General features: G+C 39.2%; 1 protein-coding gene across 4 annotated transcripts in view; it reads left to right on the forward strand.

Annotated features, from left to right (window-relative positions):
• kiaa1328 (KIAA1328 ortholog) overlaps nucleotides 1–25,631 on the forward strand; it is a 51,829-nt gene extending 26,198 nt beyond the window's left edge. The window contains exons 6-11 of one of the 4 annotated variants that reach the window (XM_057845926.1): nucleotides 2,353–2,690; nucleotides 2,826–3,053; nucleotides 6,591–6,653; nucleotides 6,762–6,841; nucleotides 13,182–13,290; nucleotides 25,272–25,629. In XM_057845926.1, the coding sequence (XP_057701909.1) occupies nucleotides 2,353–2,690; nucleotides 2,826–3,053; nucleotides 6,591–6,653; nucleotides 6,762–6,841; nucleotides 13,182–13,290; nucleotides 25,272–25,500 (1,047 nt within the window). In that variant the 3' untranslated portion in view covers nucleotides 25,501–25,629. Of the gene's footprint in view, nucleotides 1–2,352; nucleotides 2,691–2,825; nucleotides 3,054–6,590; nucleotides 6,654–6,761; nucleotides 6,842–9,164; nucleotides 10,681–13,181; nucleotides 13,291–25,271 lie in introns of those variants that run through there. The other 3 variants (XM_057845930.1, XM_057845928.1, XM_057845929.1) reach the window with 3 other exon arrangements.
• The last annotated feature ends 1,318 nt before the right edge of the window (nucleotides 25,632–26,949 follow it).

A 26,949-nucleotide genomic window follows, 5' to 3' on the forward strand; every position in this document is an offset into this window, starting at 1 on the left:
CTCTCCCCATTCACGACGCTAGATGGCGCCAGATATCATCGAAGTGATGTTCTGTCATGACAGATCTCAGCTACTCTCAAATTTAACCAGTTTGCATTATTTTATTGCCTTTATTGCATTTATTTATTGTTTCTCCTTATTCAGATTTGTTTCAAGACTACAGTTACAGTTAGACTTCACTTTGATGGTTAATGCAGTTATTGCAATTTTGTTGTTTTATCACAATAGATTGGTTTATTTACATTTCAAAAACCAGAAGCCATTCATTTACGAATGTGATTGCACCTTAGTGTACATATTTAAATGTTCAGATATTAAGATTTGAATGAGGAAAAATAATATGCTTTTTCTCTCAAATATATTGTTATAATCATTTGTTTCGGATGTACTGTAATTATTTGATGTATAAAAATTAATTTGGTGTTCAAAAAGTCTTTTTTCAAACTTGAGTCTTGAAAAAGAGGGGGTCGTCTTATAATCAGGGCCATCTTATATTCAGGCCAATACCGTATATACTGTATATTGCCATATAGTATACTAGTATACTGTATCCTATATGACCCATGGAAATGTAGTCCAGTCAATACACACATAGGGTAGGCAATATGCCAACTAAACATTTTTATAAATTACAACAGCATAAACGTCTTTTAGAGCTACTCCATATTAGGGATGGGAATTGATAGAATTTTTCCGATTCCGATTTCATTATCGATATTGCATAACGATTCGATTCTTTATCGATTCTCTTATCGATTCTAGTTTGGGGGTAAAGAAGAACAAACATTTTGATTGGCATCTAGTTTGTTTAATCAGAAGTCATAACCTTACAAACTCGCAACGAGGTCAAAAGAGGCTCAAAGCCTCGATGTTAACTGTGGCAATATGTAACTGTGGCACACAGACAAGAATGTGTAACATTTTACTGAAATATATTTCTAATAGAAATAAAAAATCCTTTTCAAAAGGACATATGAGATGATAGCCCTCAAAAATATTAATAAAATAAATTCTGTCAAATACAACAGGACAGTGCGTTGTGCAAATGGGCAAAATTAACAGTTCTTTTGCAGAAAATTAAGCATGTCTGCTTTTTCATGTAGAATACGTGATCTTTCTGGACTTATGGTGTCTCCGGCAGTGGAGAACACCCTCTCAGATATGGTGGAGAAAGCCTGCACACACACAAAGTGTTCAGCCATCTCGAGTATCTCGTTTTGGTGGACTTCCGACCGAAATGAGTATTAAAATTGCTGATAAAATCGTTAAGGATTATTTTAGATGCATATATGTTCTCTTTTTCTTATAGAGTATTTGCCGAGGAATACGATAGACCCGTAAATAGACTTTTTTTGAAAAAAAAAAAAAAAAAAAATCACCATTTCTTTAAGTAGTCTTATGAATAATGACCTGGCCTGTGAAAATCAATACAAAATCACTCGGCAATGGCTCTCCAGATTGTATTTGTTGAGTGGTCACTCTTTGACTAATCACGTAGTGTAACTTATTGAAATGAGCGTGTGTAACATTGGTACATAATGTGGCGCATTTCATGCTGCTTGAAATACTGGACTGTCTCAGAAAATTAGAATACACAATATTCTAATTTTCTGAGACAGTCCTGTATATTGTTCTATGTAAAGGACGTCAGCCAAGGTCGGCCCCCCACATTTTTACCACGCCAAATCTGGTCCCCTTTGCAAAAAGTTTGGACACCCCTGCTTTAAATGGTGGATTAATGTACAGGACTGTCTCAGAAAATTAGAATATTGTGTATTCTAATTTTCTGAGACAGTCCAGTATATAGGAGTATTGTTAGATAAACTGCCAAATGACTTCATGGAAATGATATGCACAGAATTGGTACTATATAAGAAATGGTTCTCGATTCCCATCCCTAGTCCTTATTGTAGTCTCTAACTGAGTAGATGGCGGTAAATCCCATGATACAAGGGGTAAACTGCCACAAAATACAAGAAGAAGAACTACTCCTTCTCCCCCTACTAGTGGGAGCCACGTCAACGCAGGCAGGCACTGCGCCCCAGCACCCGGAAGGATTTTCTTCAAATTGGTCCCTTGAAAAATCATGAAAACCGGACAGTTTCATGAATTTATAAAACCCTGTCGAATGCTACGGAGAGGACGTGAAAAGCGGACTTGTCCGGGTAAAATAGGGCGTTTGTTCACCCTATGCTATGGCATATAGCTATAGCTATAGCATTTGGCTGATGACTAGTTCAGGATGTAACCCAGGTGGAATAGGCTCCAGCACACTAATGATCATTAGTGTTCAAAAGTAGTACACTGAATATAATTGTCAAAATGCATTAATACTTTTTCTTTTGTGTCCAGATACAGAGCAGTGAAGAAGCCATTACTAAAACTACTGGTCAAGCTAATGGTCTACTTTTTGATGGCTCGTACCTCAGTCTTGCTGCTTGTCAAACACATCAACCTGCAGTGTCCAGAAGAAGTAGTGGAAGAAGAGAAGCCCTGGAGCCCGCCACTATTCCTACACCTGCTTCCTATTACAGTAAAACCTGTCCAGTTGACTCTGGTCAGCATCAGATTCAGACAGGAGAATCTGGTTTGCAGCAAGTAGCTTTCCAAGACAGTGGCTATGTTACCCAACAACGTAGAACAAAAGGCCATTATCTTGAAAAAAATTGTGAGAGCAACTTAAGCCAAAGGTATTGTTTGTTTTGAAACTGTGTATTATGTTCAGTCAATGTACATTTTAAAGATGCAATATGATGCCTTAAAAAAAAAGGAAAAGGAAAAAAAAAATCTATGATGACCAGTAACATGTAGTTTTTCCAAAACAGAAAACATTGGATTGAACAAGAGAAGGACTTTGCCGCTGAGAATAAAAAAACTACAACCATCCCTCAGCTTGGTAGTGAGGACTGGGAAGAGAAGATGCACCAGCTGTTGCTACAGAAGATGCAGCTGGAGATGGAGAGAGAGAAGCTGCAGACACGACTGGCTGATCAGGAGGAGCGGCTTAGCAGACAAAATCAGCAACTGTTACAGTCACAGCTTGACTGCAGAAGGTACGTTCCAAAAACCTATTAAAAAAGTTGCTTTCCCTAGTATAGTTACTTGATATTGATATACCGTAATTTTCGGACTACAACCCACAACTTTTCCCCCCTCATTTTCAATCCTGTAGCTTATAGTCCAGTGTAGTTTATTTGTTGTTTTATTTAGGTTAATAGGTAGCACTTTATTTGACGGCGGCATCATGGGACTGTCAGAATACTGTCATTATTATGATATGACACTGTCATGAGCGTTAAACAATGCTTATGACAGATGTTATTAAGTGTCATCCGGCAAATTTTGTCACGAGCTCCATTTATGTCCAGCTCGGATCTTTTACATCCATTCAAAAGTGAGATCATTTGCCAGATCACACTAAGGTTAGGTTCATACCATAGGTCGCAATGCACGAATACGTGTCTTGACGGTCTGAATGGGCAAACTCGCATAAAAGTGGACCAGTTCAAATCCGATCTATTTACTTTCGTATGTGGTTAAAATCCAATCTGGGCCACTTTTTCCAGAATGTGATTGCGGTCTGAACTGTCAAGTCCCCTAAATCAGAATACATGGAGCAATTACGTCAGCAAAGAGCGAGACAGACATGGCGACACGGTCGCGGTGCAGCTGTGCATTAGCGTTAGCGCCTAGCTTGCACGTGGCTTTTGGGAAAGTCATAAAAAAATAAAATGGTTTGAGATAAGCCTGAGAATGCTCGGTTTTCTCTCTGCTCCAAATGAGCAATACTTCAAGATTACTTACACGGCCGGGAATCGGGGCAAACTGTCTGTATGTTGTGTGCGCGTCATGTGTAGTCGTTTATTTTGATGCCGGTCAGTTTGCTCAGCGCATCTTGGACTGCGATTTAGTGTGCTTCATGATACTTGAACAGGCTCAATGGACAAAGGCAGTCTGAACCATCACGCCAAAAAAACAGATATGACAAAAAATGGAAATTGTGCTTTAAGACCTGTGGTATGAACCTAGCCTAAATGACATCTGTATTAAGCATTAATTATTGCTCATGACAGTGTCATGTCATATCTATGACTGCCGCTGTCAAATAAAGTGTTACCAGTTAATATCCCATGATAGACTGAGGACAACTGCGGCTTATAGTCCGGTGCGGCTTTTCTATGAACAAATGCTGTTTTCGTGTCAAATTTGGTGGGTGGCGGCTTATAGTCAGGTGCGCCTTATAGTCAGAAAATTACGGTAAGTAGATATATACCTTATTTAATGTCAGGAGCACCATAAAGTAGGGGCGGGGTGGTGAATCTTGGCTCTTTTTTGTGGAGTTTACATCTCTCCTAGTGCTTGTTTGGAGTTTCTCCAAAAACTGCTTATGCTGGCCAAATATGGCAATACAACAAAGACCAAAAATATTGAGAGCGCCCCATTTCAGGTTGCCAGATAAGCGCTTTGCCATGGAGAGTCACACTGCATCATACCATTGTTACATTTCAAACAGTAAAAGTGGAGGCTAACAAGCAACACAAGGTTTCAAATTGCACCGGGTTTTGATGCACACATTAAAAAAAACATTTTCAGTGACGTAGGTTAACATAAAACTGCGCCCCCCCCCCCCCCCCCCCCAAAAAAAAAAAAACAAGTTACGATCTCCAGGTAAATTGTTTTTCTTTTTAGAACTACCATGCTTTCTTCAACAACATATCAGAACAATGACAAATATTTAATTTGGTAATACATTGATGGCATCTACATAGGCGATTTTATTCCTCCAAAAGCTTTCGAGGAGAAGTCTGTCTTCAATTTTTTCATCATTTGTGTCCATTGTTCAAAGGCATCTCTAGTGCATATGTTTGTTTTGTTTCTAAATCTGTCATGACTCATTTGACATTTGGAACGAAATTTCTTTGCTCTATTGGTACATGACATCGTTAATTTTGACTGAAAATGGTTGCAACTTATGTAGCCTACAGAGCTGTGGCAACCTGGACGCAGGCAAAGAACTTATCTCGCTCGTTATTGGTTGATGGTGGAGGGCGGAACATCTGCTGTATACACAGAAGCAAAACAATAACAACTTTTCGGGTTGCAATTTGCAAATCATCTTTTAAAATGGGAAAATCTCGGCTTGGCCTTTGAGAACCATGTTAGAAATATTAAAAAAAAAAAAAAAAAACATGTTTCTTTAATAATGTCTATTAGAGCAGGGCGGTAAACCGAAAATTTACCGTCACCGAAATTCTTAACGATGACCGACGTAATTTTGACCATGTCGGTAAATTCGGTAAATTAATAAAACAAGATAATATAGTCTTTTCATCCCGCTTTGATTCTGTGTTGTTCGTCTATGTTCATTCCCCTTTAAGAAAGCAGTGAATGTGCTTACGTAGGGAGTCACGTGATCATCAGGAAGCCAATCAAACAAAAGCCCGTTAAGCTAACGCTAGCAGCTAACGCTACAAGCAAAACGTGATGGAGTGTGGCTTAAGGGAGGTTCACCAAACTTTCAACCGACATTTAGTAGACTCTTGGTGGCATCCAGACGGGCTTTCACCCGCTGTCCTCCTTTGTTCTCACGATTTCCGGAGATGGTGCTTTCAGTGCTTTCTACTGGTAGCCAGGCTAACGCTAGCTAGCGGCTAACGCTACAAATGAACGTTATGGAGTCGGATAGCGGCTCTAACCTTGTCGAAACGGCTGAACTTAATGAGTGGATTGGGCACGGACTGCATCTAGCAATTACTATGTGGCGTTATTTTGTATCTGTCTGTGTGTGATTCCTCTGATAGCTTTTGTGATGGTAAAGCATTCAGCATAAAGTACAATCCAACGGCAAAACTTATAATGACCGAGAAATGGCCCCAGCTATTTTTATTGTGCGTGCATTTATTAAAAAATGCACTGGGGGGAAAAAACCCTTAAACCATAAAGTAAACACTTGTATTTAATAATTATGTCACAGCAGCCATTAACAATAAGTTGTCTTTTTGAAGTGTACTGTTCAAGCTGCAAGTCATTTGTGTTACAATTACATGTTTGCACAGGCATATTGATTTTGACAATGTACATTGTTCAAGTCATACACGCTGTTATAAATGTTCATACTTGAATTCTTATTGCTTACAATACATTTTTTATAAACTTAATGTTTAGACTGCATGTACAATTGTTAAATACAGTATATCAAATTGAATGCTGGTAAATAAATCAACAAGAAATAGTTAATCTGTATTTCATGCATTGATTCAGATTTTCAAATTATATAACAGTCCGCTTGGGCGAATTTATCGTCATTTATCGTTATCGAGATAAATCTGCTCAATTTATCGTGATACATGTTTAAGGCCATATCGCCCAGCCCTAATGTCTATTGAAATATTAGGGTCATTTAATGAATAATTGAAATGCAAATCTTACATAATGCTCCTTTAATGAGTAACAGGCCCTGAAACCCAAATGAGCTATGTAAAACAGAAGGCTGTATGGAGCTATACTATAATGCTCAGATGTGTGACAGAAATGCAGTCTATAGTTTCTCATGTTCTGTTTCAAGAAGCATGTTAATGTAAACTTTGCAGGACATTGGTCGACAATGGGACGTCACAGCCAGTCCTTCCTCATAGCCAAGATTTCCCCATGAGGTAAACAACAAGACACAACTGACACTGAAAATCATTCAAGAAATGAGGCCAGCTTATGAAAATTGCTGATGATAATTCCAATGCTCATACCTGTTGTGTGCGTAACAGTGGGAATCATCTTGCACAAAAGCACGTGCATGACAACTGTTCACAAACTGCTCCGCTGGATAAAAGTCTTCATCTTTGTGGTGAGTCCCTCCCTCCACCACGTAATAAGAACGGCATAGTGTCACTTGTCAAGATGGCCCTGACATGCAACATATACCCCTTTCCCACTGGCCCAAAAACCCGTGTCAACCCGCTAACAATCGGCTTTTGGTGGCATTGGGAAAGGTGCAGCGACCCGCCTTGACCCGTGTCAATCAACCCGCCAAGCGACCCGCGTTAAAATCACCTCGGCTCTGATCGCCATGCAGTGTGAAAGCAAAATCCCGGGTCAACAGTCAACACCCTAATCTACGTGGTGACGTAGGCTAGTACGTGCTGCGTCATAACAAAAAACAAAAACCATCTGCTCTAGCCCGGATCCACATACGGCGAACAGTTGGTGTAGCATTGTTAGCAATAGACCCTACTCACATGACGTCACAACCACGCCGCCGCGCCATATTGTCCGTCAACTCGTCGTGTTGACGCATTACCGCTACGTAAATTCCTCCTATTATGGCGTGTTTTTCTGCTCGTTAATATTAATAATCAAAATGGTGAAGGCGTGTGTGGCGGTTGGTTGCAATAACAGAGAAGATATACGGAGAGACTTGAAGTTCTACCGTATTCCGAGAGACCCGGAGAGGAAAGCGAGATGGACTGCTGCAATTCGACGAGGAAACTGGGCTCCAAACGATTACCACAGATTATGTAGCAGTCATTTTATATCTGGTAACATGCATTTAATATATATTTAGAGGGTTTTGGGCTGACAACCACAATTAAGATCATTGCGAGGCTAATCGCCGACAACATACAGTTTCAAATTCAAGATGCTTATTTCTTCCACCATCATTACATTTTGAATAATATTTAGCTGGTACCAAGTGAAAGAAGCTGGCCTCGTCTACGGATCATCAGTTAAACAGGTGTGTCCAAACCTTTTGCAAAGGGGGCCAGATTTGGTGTGGTAATAATGCGGGGGGCTACCTTGGCTGATTTACATAGAACAATATATTTAAACAAATTTTAGCAAGCCCTTCTGTGTGTCACATTTGCTTTATTATTTTTTTTAATTCATAATTTCAAGTCTCGTCTTTGTGGCGTTCTCTTTCGACACTCGGGCTCTTGCGAAATACTGCTGCTGTGAAATCAAATTAGCTTCAAGTTGCTATAATTTCTCGCTGCGTATCTTCCCTGTAATGTTGTTGTACATGTCAGCGTGTCTTGTTCGGTAATATCATTATCGCGTCACACCGAACTCTTTGAAAACAGCGACTGTCTCTTTGCAAATGAGGCAGACACAGTTGTTGCGTGTTTTATTGAAGAAATAGTCCAATATCCACCTATCCCTGAAGCGTCGGCCATCGCAGTCAACTTTTTTTTTTTATTGATTGTCGCCATTTTAGAAAATTGGAAGTAAAGGGTCACACGGGGTAATGTTGCTTAGAGTGCTGCTCTTAAAGTTTTTCAAACTTTCGTGAGAATAGGCTGATTTTGTGTGGACAAGATAGTTGTAGATATCAGGGTAGCAGATGTCAGGCAGAGAGAGCGAAGACAGCGGGTCGAAAAATATCGATTTAGGCATCAAATATGGATCTGGCGAATGGATAGACTGAAGCTTTTCCACATAACGCCTTTTATGCAACGCATCCAATGAGTTTACAGCGTCTGAAAGCACTGGGGCTTCCATGAATTGCACTATAAATTGCACGACAAATTGAAACCATTGAGAATACAGATAAACACTGACGGACAATATGGCGGCCGGATACAGCGACACGTCATTCTGTGACGTTGGTGAGTAGGGTCTATAGCCATAACAGATGAAACAAAGGCTCTTCTCCTCCTTCTGTGACGTACACGACTCCTTTCAATTTCAAACCAAAATTTACGTCGCCTATGTTGCCTCAGCACAAGCACAGTGTTGATCCTTTGCTGCATTTCGACCATTTTGCGGGCAGTAAAAAGCATGAAAACAGAACACAAACGGAAAGGAGGCTTCCATGTTGCTTTGCATTGTTAACTTCCTTGAACTGAATGAATTCTGTCGCAGTTGTCGAAGCGCATCTTAGCGTGGTGACGTCACGCACCTTAAGCACGGCTGAGGAGGGGTGGGGGTTAGACGGGTGAAAAAAAAAAAAAAGACATGGCTTTTTTCGTCAATGGGAAAGGTGCCAAATGCCAATTGCTAGTGGGATGCATCGGCTTGGAAAAACGCGCGTTGACCCACTAGTTTCAGCGGGAAAGGGGTAATAGTTTCTTTTACCCTATTATATCGAAGTAGCGCTGATAAGAATTGTTTGCGAAATCACTAGTCAAACTAGGAAGTTGACTTAACAAATGTTCTGTTATGCTTTTAAGGGCCAATCACATCTGCAAACCCGTGGCATCACTGGCAAATAGTAATTTACAGTAGTTTTTGCAAGCTTGACAAGCAGCCAGCCATTTGATGCCAAAGCCAGTGAGGAAATGAGTGAAAACATCCATCTCATCAAGAAGAGCTGTCAAAGTGCTGTTATTTGCTTTTGATAAAACTGCTCGTATGCCCCCTTCTCTCGTTGTTTAGAAGCAGGCAATATTACTTTATTGTCATCTGAGACATAAGGCCTAAAACTATTTTAGTATCTTCCTACAGAACATTAGTTATAGGTCACGAATAGGCAAGAATGTTTTTATGTATACCTGAATGTTAACTTATTTCAGAGCTTAGACCCCGAGGTCATGCAAGTACACACTAAGGATGTCATGATCCGATACTGCATTTTTTGGAGTATTGGACAGAATCTGATTTGGTTACAAAATCGTCTCCAATCCAATAGTCGTGTGTTATTTTTACTGGTCTAAAAATATCGGTATTAGATTGGTATTGGCAAAATATAGCTTGAGAAAAATCAGATCGAATTGGAAGTAAAAAATCGGCATCGGAACATTCTGTGATGTTGCAGGATGTTGTTTTCGTCAATGATGGCGATAACAAAAATATTTCATGGACGAACATTTTTCTCATGACGATTAAGCGACAATGACGAGCTAAAAACATGTCTTGGATGACTGTAACATAACGAGATGCTTGCCAGTTTTCATCTGAAGAGACAAAAATGCAATATAGTTTCTGTCATATTATCACAATATGTGACATTTGCCTATTACATATGCATAGTTAGCCTGAGGCTGCATCGTGACATGTCCTGACATATGGTCTTACAGTATGTCAAATATAATCAGACTGAAAGAAGAAAGTAATGCTTTGTATTGGACAAAAAACGTGGTGGCAACAATACTACTAATCTGCAGGAGCACGTTGAAGTTTGCCACACTGATATTAATTCAAAAGTAAGTTGTAAAAGGTCATTTTAAGGCATCATAGGCATACGATTTCTTTCAGCAAATGGTCCGTTATTATTTTGTAATATGTAATTTCCACATTTTGGTGCAAACGACACGCAGAGTTCAATATTTTAGCTTGTTTGTGCTGCTAACTTCAGCATGTTATGTTACGGGAAGAACATTTGGGCATATTGCCATCTGCTTCAACCCATATTTGGACTGTCCGAAACATATTGTAACTAATTGGGTTGCATGTATTCTTCAGGTAGCAATGTTGATGTTGAATTTTAAATGCTGTCCCTAAATGCACCTCAGGACTGATTGGAGAGATAATGGGAGGGATGGGCGAGTTGGTAAACTAAGACCTTTGAATTTTTACTACGAAAACATTTTGAGTATTCGTCTACAAAAACTAGACGAAGACTAGCACATTTTGAAATTACTAAAACATAACTAAGACTGATAAGTGTTCTTGTCCGAAAGACAAAGACGAAAATTAAAGGGATCCACGGATAAAAAGACATGTAATTCTTAAAAGATAAAAGTTGGTACCTGTTATAATAATTTGAAAATAAAACCCTTCTTAATATTTTCGTTTCAATAAAATTTGTTAAATTTTAAACTAAAAAATTAAAGGGTGGGTCGCCATTGTTGGTGACGTCGCAGGGCGGTGACGTCACATGGACACGCTGCCGGACTTCTACAGTGTCACTCTTTAACTACATAAACATGTCGTCGGTTCTGCCCTTCCAATTTAAAACCGAGCGGAACATTAATGAGAAGGACAGCCCTGTTGATATTTCACAAAACGAGCAGCAAAAGCTAAATGAACACGAAAGACTGGATGAGAGGAGTAGCATACATGTGTCAGGTTCGCTAGTGACAGCTAGCACTCTCCTGCTCTAGTGACGGAGCAGGAGTGTTTGATGTCAAAAAATGTTTGCAGATCTATTGTTTGCAGATGGTAAACTATTGTGTAATCCAACTTATTCCAATATTATTATGGAGATATTTAGCATCCAGAGCTGTCGTGTGCTTTACATATCATTAGGGTATACATTGAAACACAGCAGTTTGATTATTTTTTGCATCACACAAAAACATTGATAGTTTGCCTCTACTGAGACGTCTAATGACGACTTACCCTTTTTTTGTCACGTAAAAGCGCTCTCCACATCGATGATCATCCTGCTTGTGTTCTCATTTTATCAGATGTTGCTGCTGAAGCTTGCTTCCCAGTGACTTAGCGACACGGAAAACGGATGAAGAAATATTTTATACTTACTCTGATTTCTGGCTATTCCTATATCATTTTCTGGTCAACAGATTATAATGACGCCCTATTTTGCACATTAAGATCTTAAGAGGACTGTCGTGTACTTCATTTGCACTTAAAAGCACGTGATACACATTGTAAGCAAACGTGATTCTCTTATTCCTGTGTTTCATTGTATACCCTAATGATATGTAAAGCACACGACAGCTTTGGATGCTAACTATCTCCATAATAATATTGGAATAAGTTGGATCACACAATACTTTACCGTCTGCAAACAATCGATCCGCAAACATTTTTTGACTCCTGCTCTGTCACTATAGCAGGAGAGTGCTGTCACTAGCGAACTTGACACATGTATGCTACTCCTCTCGTCCCGTCTTTTTTGTTCATTTAGCTTTTGCTGCTCGTTTTGCGAAATATTGACAGGGCTGTCCTTCTCATTAACATTCAAATTTGAAGGGCAGAACCAATGACATGTTTATGTAGTTAAAGAGTGACACTGTGGAAGTTTGGCAGCGTGTCCATATGACATCACCAGTGTTGGGAGTACGGCGTTATTTTTTCAGTAACTAATTACTTTTTCCGCTGTTACAACGTCGTTACCGTTACTGACGGTCAAAAGCAGTGCGTTACTTACTCTGAATAAATTGAAGAAACTACCAGCCGTGTCGTGTCGACTCTCTGCTCTGTTAATTTGTCATCCAAGACTTGGGGTGCGTTCAGGTTCGAAAATAGCGCAAGTACTTCTGACTCCAAGCTGTTTGTCCCTGCTCATTCAATTAGACAATGCTTTCCAAAGTTTGGTAACGTTTCTGTGTTTGCTACACCTGATGCTAGCCTCGTTCCCATCTTCCACTGTCAGCTAGCAATAATTCTGCTTCCATCTTGAGGACGGCAGACGCTTTGAAGGTGACGTGAATTGTCGGGAAACGAGCCTACCTGAATCCAGCCCCTCGAGAGATGCGATGGAAGTGATTGTGATTGGCTGAGGGTTAGAGTCATGTGTCGTGGTAAGCCAATCAGAGCCGGTGATTTCACAAGCAAACCGGAACAGCGCGTGCGGCAAACACACACATACAAAACAGATGCACAGGGTCGGGATGGCAGAGCATTCAGAAGAAAAATTGTCCTTTAAGAGGTGGAGATATAGACACTATTTCAAGTTTGTCGAAATTAAAGGAAAGAACCTGCATGTAATGTGTAATTTATGTCCCGGGGCAAAGCTTTTGTCGACATCTGTGGTAAGCAATTCAAAACTGCTGAAGCACCTAACAAGTTAACTACCTGTCTGTTCTTCTCTATTCCACTGACTCGAATACTGCTCAGAAAATTTCAAATTCTTTGATATACAACAAGTTCTTTTTAAAGTAAGGGAAATAGTTACTTTCTCTGGTAACTAGTTACTTTTACTATAGAGTAATTCAGTTACTAACTCAGTTACTTTTTGGAAGAAGTAGTGAGTAATGTAACTATTTACTTTTTTAAAGTAACGTGCCCAACACTGGACATCACCGCCCTGCGACGTCAACAACAATGGCAACCTACCCGTTCATTTTTTGGTTTAAAATTTAACAAGTTTTATTGAAACAAAAAAGCATTAAGAGGGGTTTTATTATCAAATTATTATAACACGTACTAACATTTATCTTTTAAGAATCACGTCTTTCTATCCGTGGATCCCTTTAAAAGGGTTGCCAAAAACAACTCTGGTACCCACTGTATTGCATTGAGTGTTGTTAACCTAGCATCTGTTATCTAACATTTCTTAACAGATGCTACAGTGCAATCAAAGAAGGACACAGCCACATCCCCTGTTGAATTCCCTGCAAGCCCCGTGGAGCTCACCATGAGGCCTGCGACTCAAAAGATATCTGATAATCGGTATGCTTTCTACTGGACTATTTAATTTGTATCGTGATAAATTACCTAGACAGTGCCTATGAATATATAGAAAATTGGCAAAAACATTTTCATAGACAGCTGTAGGGTTATAACTCAGCTTCTTTTGCTATCTTCGCTGTGTATGTGTGGGTTTTCTCGAGCAAATATGTCTTCCTCCCACACTCTAAAAAGTTCCGTGATCAACTAAAGACTCAATTGCTCGTAGGTGTGAATTGTTGCTTGTATGGTCCATGTGGCTGACTTAACACTAGTCCGGGGCATATCCTGTTGCTTGCCCAGTATTGGGTAGGTGCCAGATGGATGGATAGATATTTATCTTAGATGTGTTGGTATGTGCACGATTTTAAAGATGAAAAACAATCTTTGCGTGGTTCCTACTACTATTATTGTAATTGCAGAACTGCCATCTGGCAAACCACTTGATTTGTTCTACCCCCTTTTTAGTACTTTTTTATTTTGAGTGAAGATATACAAGTAAGAGAAATCAGCATGTATTTCTGGAAGGAATTTAATACATGTGAACATGTTTCTTGAGCTGCAGTCTTCACTAAACTCGACATTATTGCAGTACTGGAAAGTAACACATTTTAAACAGGGTTTTGTAGAGTTTCTATTTTCCTGGCTGAATTATGACACATCTTAGTTCAGCTAACTTTTCGGATGCGAGATGCTAAATGAAGCTTTTACCGTGCTAGCTAGCGCTGCGGCCAGCCTGTCAGGAGACATGCTGCGTTCCATTAGTCCGCCTGGCAGGGACCTTGCAGCAGGTGTAATTGAACAGACTTCTGGATGCACACACTGCCCTCCCTTCTTTTCTCTGCAACAGTAATGAGACAAAGAAAACAAGCGGCAGCAATATTAAACGGAAGTTTGAAGGGGGATGAATGTGAGCAATTGCAGAAGTGCAATAGCATATTTAAAGCAGGTGTAAGACTGATCCAAATGGAAATATGTGAAAGATCTGATAACGATTTTGTGCCAGTCACACAATCAACTCTAATATTTTCGTCAACTTTTTGTTATTTTGAATTTATATATGACTAATATATAACCTACCTAACATAATATAATATCATATAATATATATATCTAATATAATAACCTACTTTTTTTCTGTGGGAGAATATTGAAAGCAGTACTTCTGTTTTTTTAATTGAATGATTGAATTTCTTCGGCGACATCATAGAAAAAGGCCCATCAGCACTTTTGGACATACAGTAAAGAAACATTATCGAGGATAAAAACACAATAAAGCTAGCAGGCTTATTTCCATTGTGGGCCTCAAAACATAAATAACATCCGCGATCAACTCTTTACAAATTTTCATGAAACTCAATGCTATTAATGACTAGCATGGTCTTAAGATATAGTACATTAGTTTCTGTGTATAACATGCTCAAGGCAAGGTAGATTCAAAGCTAAATTTTAAATCGGCAATGTGGAAAGAAGACGGGCCGCTACTTTTTAGCATGGCCAAAAGTGCTGATGTCACTGCATTTCAGAATATAAAACTCAAAGTTTATTGTCCATGGATTTTTACAATGTATTTGTTCTTTTTTAGACAAAAAAGCTGCAACTTTGCTTTTCATTTATTTTTTAAAAATGCTCTTATAGTTTCTCTGACAAGATGGACAGTTCAATCTAGTTTGTGACCAGGGGTTCCACCCTAAATGTTTAGAAATTTCATTTAGGCTAAAAAGGGAGAAGCTTGAAAAGCCCCTGTTTGAGTGTCCCCAAATCAGGTAACTCTGTAAAAAAGCATGTTAATCAAGGCTTCCTTCATTGTCCTTACTTGTGAATATGCCTGGAAAAATAGCATGAAGTCTCTCTGCTTGCCCCTCTACAACTGGTCGCACTTTAAGACGTCATAGTGGCACCGCACTCGTTTAGGTTATAAGCAGTGTTCTCACAGATTACTTGAAAAAGAAATTTAATTACTGATTACGCCTCAAAAAGTAACCTAGTTACTTTACTGATTGCTTAATCATCAAAGTAAGTTACTTTAAAAGTAATTTATTAGTTACTTTTTACCAATTTTTCTCCCTTTGCCGCCACAACATAAGACAACAGAAAAATGTAATTGCATGTAACTGACTTTCCGATAATTAAATTTAAAGGAAAAGATCAGAATTTTTTACATTAGGATTAATCATTGAGTTAACTGGGGTTTAAGTAGTTGATGGAGTTGATTTCAACCACCATTGACTGGCGCTAGCTTAGCCACTAAGGAGCCCTGAAACTAACAAATAACTGACAAACTGCATGGAGTTTGTTGAAATCAACTCCACCGACTAATTAAACCCCTGTAACTCGAAGATTAAGCCTAATATAAAAAATTCTGAATTTCGGGTTAGGGTTAACAGCATATCAGTGCCAATGTGAAACAATGCAAATTGACTGCACAATAATCAACAACACACAAATGAATTGCACAGTGCAATTAAAAAAAAGGCGGGCACGGATGCGCACGCAGAACCCTGAAGTAGGCCGTACACGTACGCGGTCAATTTGGCAAGAAAACGTGGCGGCAACTAAGTACTTTACACTTAATCGGACTCACAACTCATCCCAAAGATGCTAAACGAACACGTCACCTCACGGCATAAATGTGCAACATGAATATGATGTAAACAATGCTTGCCAACATGGACCGTTGAGTACCCGCCGTTGCAACGGCGAAGATACAAAACGGCCGCGCATTTATGGGGGCCCAGCCCATCGCTGGAATCCTCCAGAATAAAGGAAAAATGCGTTCATTCATTCACGTACACAGATCAACATTCCCTCGCACATCTCAACAGGTGGCTGCACCCGGCTCGAATATGCACTCGCGCTAGCACACGCCTTTCTCAGTTCCAAAACACTTAGCGCGTGTGACTCGAGGCCAAAACAGGAAGTAACAGTGAGCGGTTACCATGGAAACGAACATGTAGCGGGAACCTTTCTAGCATTTCTATTCAAAATGCTCTTCCTACATGACTACAATATTCTACATATGTTACGAGGCAATTACAAAATAGTAACGCACAGATACTAAGGAAACTAACTTTAATCTATTAGTTGTTTGGAAAAATGAACGAGTTGGATTACTCGTTACTTAAAGAAAGTAATCAGATTACCATAACGCGTTAGTCACGCTTTAATGACAACACTTGTTATAAGATACTTTTTTATCATTTCTAGCCAGGATTTTTTTTTTATTACAGTTGTAAGAGAAGTGAGATTACAACAATATCTAAAGTTAAGAACAACCATTCAATAAGTCATTGCCCTACTAATGAAACTAGTGAAGTTATCATTGCCATCATGTGATTGCACAATGTGATACACCCCGGAATTTATCGAAGTGAAAGTAGCTGCTAAATAAAAATAAAGCTGGATGAGATGTTGCTGCTTGCTTTGGTTAGGACAGTTTATTTATCGTTGTACATGAAGCTACTTTGCCTAGCAACATTGTGCCCCTTGGGGCCTTCTCATTTTGAACCATTCAATCTTGATGTGCAAATTGCCAAACAAAGCTTGGGTTAACTTGAAGTGACCTTATTAATCCTTTCATGAATCCTGTGCCAGTTAGTAATGAGACAGTTCCATTGGATCCGCCCATCTCATCTCCATCTTGTCTGCCATTACCCGCCAGCTATTGATTGGTTGGGAAATTGACATGCGGGATATATGCTTTGGCCATTATAGTTTTTTTCCCCCTCTATCTTACTGTTTGGACTGCAAATGAATAAGGGCACTAGGGTGAGACGGCTAGCTTTAATGAAAGAGTGCAGTGAGAGTTACAAGCAAGGAAGCATGCGAAGGAGTTGTGTGGACTTAATTCAAACTAAATGGGAGAAACGCTGTATAGATATGTAGAGAGAATAAATCAATTGTATTTTACATTCAGGGACTTCCTGAATTCCATTTTTTGCGCCCTCTTTCATTCATAACAGGTAAGAATGATTGTCCCTTTTGGGTCTAGTTTTTCTGATCTACAGTATGTGGTTTGTCAGTTGATTGATAAAATTGATAAAACACATCATTTATTGTGATGTGGTTTTTTGGTACACTTGCAATTTTTACTGTGTAAACACAAAAAGAACTAGGGCTTACACTTACATTGTTTGCAATGCACTGACTGAATCAGATTAGGGAAAGTCAACTAAGGTCACCCGTTAAGGGCCTTTTCCCACTACCGCAAGCCCAGTGTGAAAGGGTCTGGTGGCAATGTGCAAAGAAGGTGGCAAACCACTTGCCACCATGACCAAAATTGGAAGTGCTGACGTAGTAGCTTTTAACAAAATAAACAGCGAGCATTTTCATTGACGAGAACTAGAGTCTGCACTGCTAAGGGATGTATTTTCCTTGTTGCACTAGAAAGCCACGACTTTGCTCATTTTAAGGAAGTAGAGAAACGTTTAACGTCGTTCTTGAGCTACAGTTCCGCCCAAACTGCTTTGAGATATAATTTAGGCTGAGCCGGGAAGAAGTTTGAAAGTCCCAAAGCTAGGGAAACTTCAAAGGCCCTTTTATGCATTTATCAAGGCTTCCTCTATTGTACTTGTTCAGTTGCTTGTGAATATATCCGCTAAAATAGCACACGATCCCTGTCTGCCCCTCTCTTATTAGACTCTCTTTCTGACGTCAGAGCATTGCTGCTCCAGAAAACAAAATACTTGTCTTTGTAGAGCCTCCCCTTCACGCAAATTTACTCTTGTCCGGACCGCCCAGAAAGGCTCCTTTGCACAGGTACCGCCCCCTCACCACATACACAATAAATGGGTTTGTCGATGGCATGCGACGCATCGCTAGCGTTAGTGTGATGTTAAGACTAACCACCTTCCAATGATGCGGCGTACGCGCTTAAGTTGCAGAGATGCTGGTGGCGAGCCAACTTCATACGTTGTGCTTTTCAACTTAACCGTACAGTGATCCCTTGCTACTTCGCACTTCAAACATTGCGCCCTCAGTCCATTGCGGATTTTTTTTAAATTAAAAAAATAAATAATTAAATGCGGGATTTCATAGACATGTCCCATTCGATCACGTACAGCCTCTCACTCTCCCTCCTGTAGCTTTTCTTTCTCATCAGGCAGCTGTAGCTTGTTAAAGTTAACGATGAGTGACAAGGGAGCTGCTTTGAACTTGCCATAGATGCTTGAGTACAAAAATTAAATAAATGCACAATTAAATAAATTATTAAATTTGTCATTTAAATGATTCTCTTTCAATAATTATTTATTTCAATATTTATTTATTTATTTCAATTTATATTTCAGTATTTATTATTTCAATTTTTATATATTTCAATCTATATTAATTTCAATTTTTATTTATTTCAGTTTATATTTAATAATTTCAACATTTATTTCCATTTTTATTTCAATTTTTATTTGTATTCCTCAGTATATATTTATTTCACTTTTTATTTATTTCAATTTATATTTAATTATTTCAACATTTACACTACCGTTCAAAAGTTTGGGGTCACCAAGACAATTTTGTGGTTTCCTTCAAAAGTCACACTTTTATTTTTAAAATGAGTTTCAAAATGAATAGAAAGTATAGTCAAGGCATTGACCAGGTTGAAAATAAGGATTTTTATTTTAAATTATAATTTTGTCCTTCAAACTTTGCTTTTATCAAAGAAGGCTAATTTTACAACAATTACAGCTTTGCAGACCTATGGTGTACTAGCTGTTAATTTGTTGAGAAGAAGAGAAAAAAGATAAGAGAAACTTCACTCCCCGCTTCCAGAAGCACCTCCCACAAGTTGGATTGGTTTGATGGGCCCTTCTTGCGTACCATACGGTCAAGCTTCTCCCACAACAGCTCAATGGGTTTGAGATCTGTTGACTGTGCTGGCCACTCCATTACAGATAGAATACCAGCTGCCTGTTTCTTTCCTAAATAGTTCTTGCATAATTTGGAGGTGTGCTTTGGATCAGTGTGATGTTGTAGGATGAAATTGACTCCAATCAAGCGTTGTCCACAGGGTATGGCATGGTGTTGCAAAAAGGAGTGATAACCTTTATTTAAAATCCTGTTGATCTTGTACAAATCTCCCACTTTACCAGCACCAAATCAACCCCAGACCATCACATTACCTTCACCATTGTTGACAGATGACATCAGGCACTCCTGCAGCATCTTTTCAGTCGTTTTGTGTGTCACAAATGTTCTTTTATTTGATCCAAACACCTCAAACTTTGATTCGTCTGTCCATAACACTTTTCTCCAATCTTCCTCTGTCCAATGTCTGTGTTCTTTTGCCCATATTAATTGTTTCCTTTTATTGTTCAGTCTCAGATAAAGCTTTTTCCTTTGCCACGCTGCCCTGAAAACCAGCGTCCCGGAGTCGTCTCTTCACTGTCGACATTGACACTGGCGTTTTACGGGTACTATTTAATGAAGCTGCTAGATGAGGACCTGCGAGGCATCTATTTCTAGTAGAGACTCTTATGTACTTGTCTTCTGGCTCGGTTGTGCAGTTGGGCCTCCCGCTTCTCTTTCTACTCTGGTTAGATCTTGTTTGTGCTGCTCTCTGAATGGAGTGGTACACAAAGTTAGAGGAAATCTTCAATTTCTTGGCAATTTCTCTTCTGGAATAGCCTTCATTTTTAAGAACAGATTGTCGAGTTTGATGCTCCAGATACCCAACTAGCTCAAAGGAAGGTCAGTTTTAGAGCTTCTCTAACCACCTAAACTGTTTTGAGCTGTGCCAACATAATTACACAAGGTTTTCTAATCATCTACTATCCTTCTAAGGCAACTAGCAAGCACAATGTACCATTTTATTCATTCCAATATATATTTATTTCAACATTTATTTAACTTTTCATTTATTTCATTCTTGCACTCTTCCCCTTGGACCGCATGAAATAATTTAACCTGTCATTGGCTCATCAAACTCGGTGGGCAGGTGTGAGCTAAGCGGGGTTTGAGTTGAGCGAGTCAGTAAATGTTGAAATAAATAAATATATATTAGAATTAATAAATATATTTCGAAATATAAATAAAAATTTTAATAAATAAATACATATCAAAATAAATAATTATTGAAATATTGAAATAGAAGCATTTTAATGACACTCTTAATAATTTTTTTGACTGTGTATTTATTCAATTTTTGCACTCCTGGTCCTCCGTACTTGAGAGTACTACCTTTCAAAGGTGCTGACTCGTAACTTAACTTGTTAAACATTGGCTGTAGTGTGCTATGGCAACTCGTTGTGTTGTGTGCTGTTCTAAGCAGCATGAGTTGATTTGAGAGGACTCACTCAATGAAGCATTTAATAAAGAATTATACAGTTGTGGTCAAAAGTTTACATACACTTGTGAAGAACATAATGTCATGGCTCTCTTGAGTTTCCAGTTATTTCTACAACTCTGATTTTTCTCCGATAGAGTGATTGGAACAGATACTTCTTTGTCACAAAAAACATTCATGAAGTTTGGTTCTTTTATGACTTTATTATGGGTGAACAGAAAAAGTGATCAAATCTGCTGGGTCAAAAATATTCATACAGCAGCACGAATTAGCAATTTCTTGTGAGTGATTATTGACTTGAACAATCATTGACTTGAACAAGTCAGGAAAGTCACTTGGAGCCATTTCAAAGCAGCTGCAGGTCCCAAGAGCAACAGTGCAAACAATTGTTTGTAAGTATAAAGTGCATGGCACTGTTTTGTCACTGCCACGATCAGGAAGAAAACACAAGCTATCACCTGTTGCTGAGAGAAAGTTGGTCAGGAGTGTGAAGATTCACCCGAGAATCACCAAAAAGCAGATCTGCCAAGTATTAGAAGCTGCTGGAACACAGGTGTCAGTGTCCACAGTCAAGCGTGTTTTGCATCTCCATGGACTGAGAGGCTGCCGTGCAAGAAGGAAGCCCTTGCTCCAAAAGCGGCACCTTAAGGCTCGACTGAAGTTTGCTGCTGATCACATGGACAAAGATAAAACCTTCTGGAGGAAAGTTCTGTGGTCAGACGAAACAAAAATCGAGCTGTTTGGCCACAATGCCCAGCAATATGTTTGGAGGAGAAAAGGTGAGGCCTTTAACCCCAAGTACACCATGCCTACCGTCAAGCACGGTGGTGGTAGTATTATGCTGTGGGGCTGTTTTACTGCCAATGGAACTGGTGCTTTACAGGAAGTAAATGGGATAATGAAGAAGGAGGATTACCTTCAAATTCTTCAAGATAACCTAACGTCATCAGCCCGAAGATTGGGTCTTGGGCCCAGTTGGGTGTTCCAACAGGACAATGACCCCAAACACACATCAAAAGTGGTAATGGAATGGCTAAATCAAGCTAGAATTAAGGTTTTCGAATGACCTTCCCAAAGTCCTGACTTAAACCCCATTGAGAACTTGTGGACAATGCTGAAGAAACAAGTCCATGTCAGAAAGCCATCAAATTTAACTGAACTGCACTAATTCTGTCAAGAGGAGTGGTCAAAGATTCAACCCGAAGCTTGCCAGAAGCTTGTGGATGGCTACCAAAAGCGCCTAATTGAAGTGAAAATGGTCAAGGGACATGTTACCAAATATTAGCGCTGCTTTATGTATATTTTTGACCCAGCAGATTTGATCACTTTTTTCTGTTCACCCATAATAAAGTCATAAAACAACCAAACTTTATGAATGTTTTTTGTGACAAAGAAGTATCCGTTCCAATCACTCTATCAGAGAAAAATCAGAGTTGTAGAAATAACTGGAAACTCAAGAGAGCCATGACATTATGTTCTTCACAAGTGTATGTAAACTTTTGACCACAACTGTACTTTGGGGAAAAAAGGAACAAATCATGTCTTTTATGTATCTATTTCCAAAGCTAAATCTGAATAAATACATTGAACACATACAATATATATATATTTTGGTGTGTTCCCATTAACCAAGCAAAAACGAGGGATCACTGTAATGCATATGTAAAAAGAGGTTTAGCAATGTATTTAAAAAAAAAAAAAATGAAATGAGACTCTTTATTCGCTGAAGCATGACAGACGGGTCGTGTAGCGGTAGTCTTACTAATTGCAGCTCACTTGGCAGTGTACATTCGGGTCTTCATTTATTATTGATATGGTCATTTAGCCAAATTGTACTGAGCAGCCAGGACAGACACGTGCTGTTTTCTGACTACATTGACTGACAGGAACATCTGTTCCAGCTTCTGCTGATGTATTTTATTTTCCCCAGAATGCAGGCTGCCGTGACAAATTTTCTGCAAGGCTCATAGGTAGATAGATTAATATCTGGCTGCACCTCAAAGCCACAAGTCACAAAGTCTCTCGTGCACAGTTGAAGCACTCTGTGAATCTCTACTGGCATGCTCTTCTGCCTTATGCCACCCCTTCACCCAACTCTCGCTCCCCCAACACTTTAACCAAACTGTACCCTAACCCCCCCGTCTCCTTGTTATAGATTGTGACCGAATGTTAAGTGATGCATTATTCATTACCAACATGTCGTTTGTTGATGGATGGCTGTTTGAGAACCCTGTCCGTTAAATAAATCAACAAATAAAAATGCAAATTCTCACATTTCGCAAGACGGAACCTAGCCAAAGTCCCTCCCCCACGCTCCCTCTCTACCTTCCTACGTATCCACAAAGCCGCATTTGCTTTCCATCTTTCAATTTCTCTCCCTCTCTTGGCCAGTCACTCTCACTTTTGCTCACTCTCTTCTGTCCCTGTTGACAGGCAGAAAAGCAAATGAGGAAAATACATTAACTTACTTGAGGGTGAAGTCTGTGTGAGTGTTTGTGTGTTTTTTAAAAGATTTACAGTATTTATTTGTACAGTTATCCCCCCTCAGCTGACTTAACGTTTCTCCATTGCTGCTCAAACATGTTCACACATTAGTATTAAAAAAATCAAGTCTTTTGGGATATTCTTCACCAGGCCCTTCATAAATGTCTCATTTCATGACATCATCACGGTATTACTTTCATGGTATAATCAGAATTGCGATATTGTGGGGAAGCGCATGGTATTGCAGTGATACACTGCAAAAACACACCACTTTATAATGAGTTAAATTCCCTAGTTTTCTGTATAAATCTAGAAATAAGGGAAGAAAATCTGCGTCAAGTACATTTTACTCAAATTTCTTGAAATGAGAAAAATGGCTAGCTGAAAATAAGCTTAAAAATACGTATTTTAACCCCTTCAGAGCCGCATTGTTTTCTGCTGGGCAAAAAAAAAAAAAACTACTGATTTTTACTCACACCAGAAGAAAATGCAATTTTTTGGTAGGGGATAGTTCATGCTTATATTGGATATTTTTTTATGTTGATGCACTGGACTATAAGCTGCAGCTGATCTCTCTGTATTATGGGATATGTACACCAAAAGATATAAACCGCTAACTTTATTTGACAGTGGCATCATAAGACTGTCGTAAGACCAAATGAACCACCATGAAGCTTTAAACCAATTGGCTGCAAGGCTTCATTGCTTCAAGAAGCTTCATTTGGCCGTCAGTGTTCTCTTGGGGGAGACAGTCAACCTCTGCTGCCACCTGCTGTCAACACTGTTGTCATCCAACATGTGTCCTAGCAGGCATTGCAGTGCTACAGATGAAAATAACAAATCAAAATGTGTGTTCTGTGTTAATCATTTCTTCAGTTACTGTTCTAGTTGTTTCATTCATTGCTAGTTATGGAATTTGGTAACACTTTATTTGACAGTGGCGCCATCAGACTGTCATAAGACCATCATAATTATGACATGACACTGCCATGAGCATTAATGAATGCTTATGACAGATGTCATTTTGTGTCATCCAGCAAATTATTTCCCTTGTGAATGGATGTAAAAGATCCAAGCTGGACATAAATGGAGTTGGTGACATAATTTGCCGAATGACACTGAATGACATCTGTCATCAGTATTCATCAATGCCCATGATAATGTCATGTTATGTCATAATTACGATGGTCCAATGGCAGTCTTATGAAGCCACTGTCAGATAAAGTGTTACCTATTAACCCAAATAAATCAACAAATAAGCCGCATTGGACTATAAGCCGCAGGATTCCAAATGAGGTAAAAAAAGTAGCACCTTATAGTCCGAAAATTACAGTAGTCTTTAACACTCAAAGCAAGACGGAGAAAATTGTTTGACTAGATTTAGAAAAAAATAATAATAATTTGAAGACGTTATAAATTTGCTGTGCATATATAGTAGAAAAATATATGAAGTTATTTTTAAAAAATGTTTTCTTCTTTCTCTTTCTCTGCTGTCTATGATCTATGACCCAAGTTTTTGGGGAACCTTAACAACTGAATGCCAAACATGGTCCTCACCTTAGGGAAGCTGTGAGCAGCACTGCATGTGATGCAAATGAATTTGACTTTAAACGAGCAGAGAATTATGTTAGCGACTTCAGTGGAGCATGCTTTGAAGAATTCATGTTTTGTATTTGGAATGGTTGTCCTTCCAGTGTGTATATGTTGAATAATTTATCAAGCCAGACAGACTGAGGGATTGAATCTCTATTAGCCTAATCTTCTTTGTTTTGGTTTATTTATTTCACTGCACATTCCCTCATTTCTATTCCAGGCAACAAGGCATCAGGTTCTCTTCCTCTTTGTCCCTCTCTTACCTACAAGAAATTCTGTACTTCTGTTGGAGCGCACTAGTGGGTTTGTCTTGTTAAAGCCGCTTGTTAGGGATCAGTCCACAATCCAGAAGGCAATACGGTAGTTTGCTTTTATATTCCTGGTGTTGTTGTGTTTATTAAACATTTTTTGCACACGCTCCATGTAAAGTATTAACTGTGATGCTGGCACCTCAGATTGCTGCCATTTGGTCTGAGTTCATGTGGTTTAGAGGTTTGTATTTTTGTTTCCTGTTGTTTATGCAGTGATGCCATTAGAATTTGTTAGGCTTTGTTTTGAATAGAGCTGTGCCCATGAACGGACTCTACATTGAATCAAATAATGGCAATATTCCCGTTTTTCCCTCCAGGTTGGACCTATCTGCAGTTGATTTAGTGGATATCTTTAGTTCCATTCCGACACATGACCAATGCAAACCATCATCATGCAGGCCGAAATCATCGCAACGAGGGCAGTCTCTCACTGCACGCAAACCAATCTGCAGAACTGTGCAAACCCCTGCGGTGCCTTATCCTCCGAAGTGCCAGCAGGACCTGGAAGAAAGCCAAATATTGGAAGATATTTTCTTTATTTGCTGACAAACAAAGCAAAAGAAAAAGTTTTACTTACTTGACCTACACTTTGTTGTCTTACATTGATCCATCAAATTAGATTTTTATGCTTGTCACTCAAGTGTTGTGGTATATTTTGAATAAAAATAAAACATCACGTATTTTATTTTTGTGATTTTCTTGTTTCTTTGACATCTTGCCTCTGTAGGGAGCAAGTAACATTACAATGGTGCCTAGGTAAGTCAGCAACCCAACTTTCTTTCACAATATGAGCCGTTGTTTGACTGATTTGTTAATTGCTTGCGTGCAAAAAATCAACTCGCTTCAAAACAAACAGCAATTTGACTTATAGTGAAACATCCTTCACGAAGCTATTAAATGCCAATCCCAGTTAAACTGACTTTTAAAATCAACATAGATCCAACAGAAGTACCTCACACCATGATAAACTAGCTAATAAATAGCCTTGATAATGTTTTTAACCGTTCTGGCAATGGATATTTGAACACAAACTTTGCATCAACACAAGACTTAAGGCCACATTTTCTTTATCCTCTAAGGAAAACACACATTTAGCAGTCAACTCACAATAGTTGTAGATTTGGTTTTGTCTTCATAATGACAGCATTACACTGCTTCCCAGTGGCCAAGTCACGCACACCAGAAAGAGTAAAAAGGAATCATTCATAACAAGCGCATGATTTGTTTATATTATGTTACAGTTTTTCCTCAATTGCTTTAGTACGTTTCTCAGATCAGACTTGAAATTCTCAATACTACAGCTCCTAGCAAAAAGTATGGAATCACCAGTCTCGGACGAGCACTCACTCAGGGACTGTTTACTTGGTAACTCTCCGAGAAGACGAAAAATTTCATGTTTGCATTTATATGGTTCCGTCTCCATTCGAACAATGTCGCAATTCCACATGAAAACGATGTAGTATTCATGCCAGGCCCTAGGGGGCAGTGCAGATTTACAAGGCGACAGCGAATGATGCACTTGGACCTCAGCCCGGAAGACAACATGCCTGCCCACTCCAAGCAATGGCATTTTCTCTTGTTCAAAAACGCACAAAAAAATGGAAACATTTACCATATTTAAATCCAAAAGATAATAAAAACAGTAAATTAAAGCCGACGTTCCGCCATATTTGCTGTTTTTAATGTTTAGTAGCACCGCTGCGCACGCCCAATGTGACGTGTACGAGTGCGGACGTTATTGGCGCGGTCCCGCGCCGCGGGAGCTTTTGATATGCATGCAGCGCAAGCCCCCCTCAAGCCCCCGCAATCGAATTCTTCCACTTTGGAGGCAGGATTCCAAGGAATGCGTCTTTGCCTTCCTTCTTCGCCGACACCATACGATCGCGAGGCCACTCCGCAACACATTCATTGCGTCTTCGTGTCGCAGAGTCGCCATGTAAACTGCACCTCAGACATTTTATTATGCAGAACATCCTCAGATAAAAAGCTTGTAAA

The sequence above is a fragment of the Corythoichthys intestinalis genome, chromosome 9 (assembly GCF_030265065.1).
Source record: "Corythoichthys intestinalis isolate RoL2023-P3 chromosome 9, ASM3026506v1, whole genome shotgun sequence".
NCBI lineage: Eukaryota > Metazoa > Chordata > Actinopteri > Syngnathiformes > Syngnathidae > Corythoichthys > Corythoichthys intestinalis.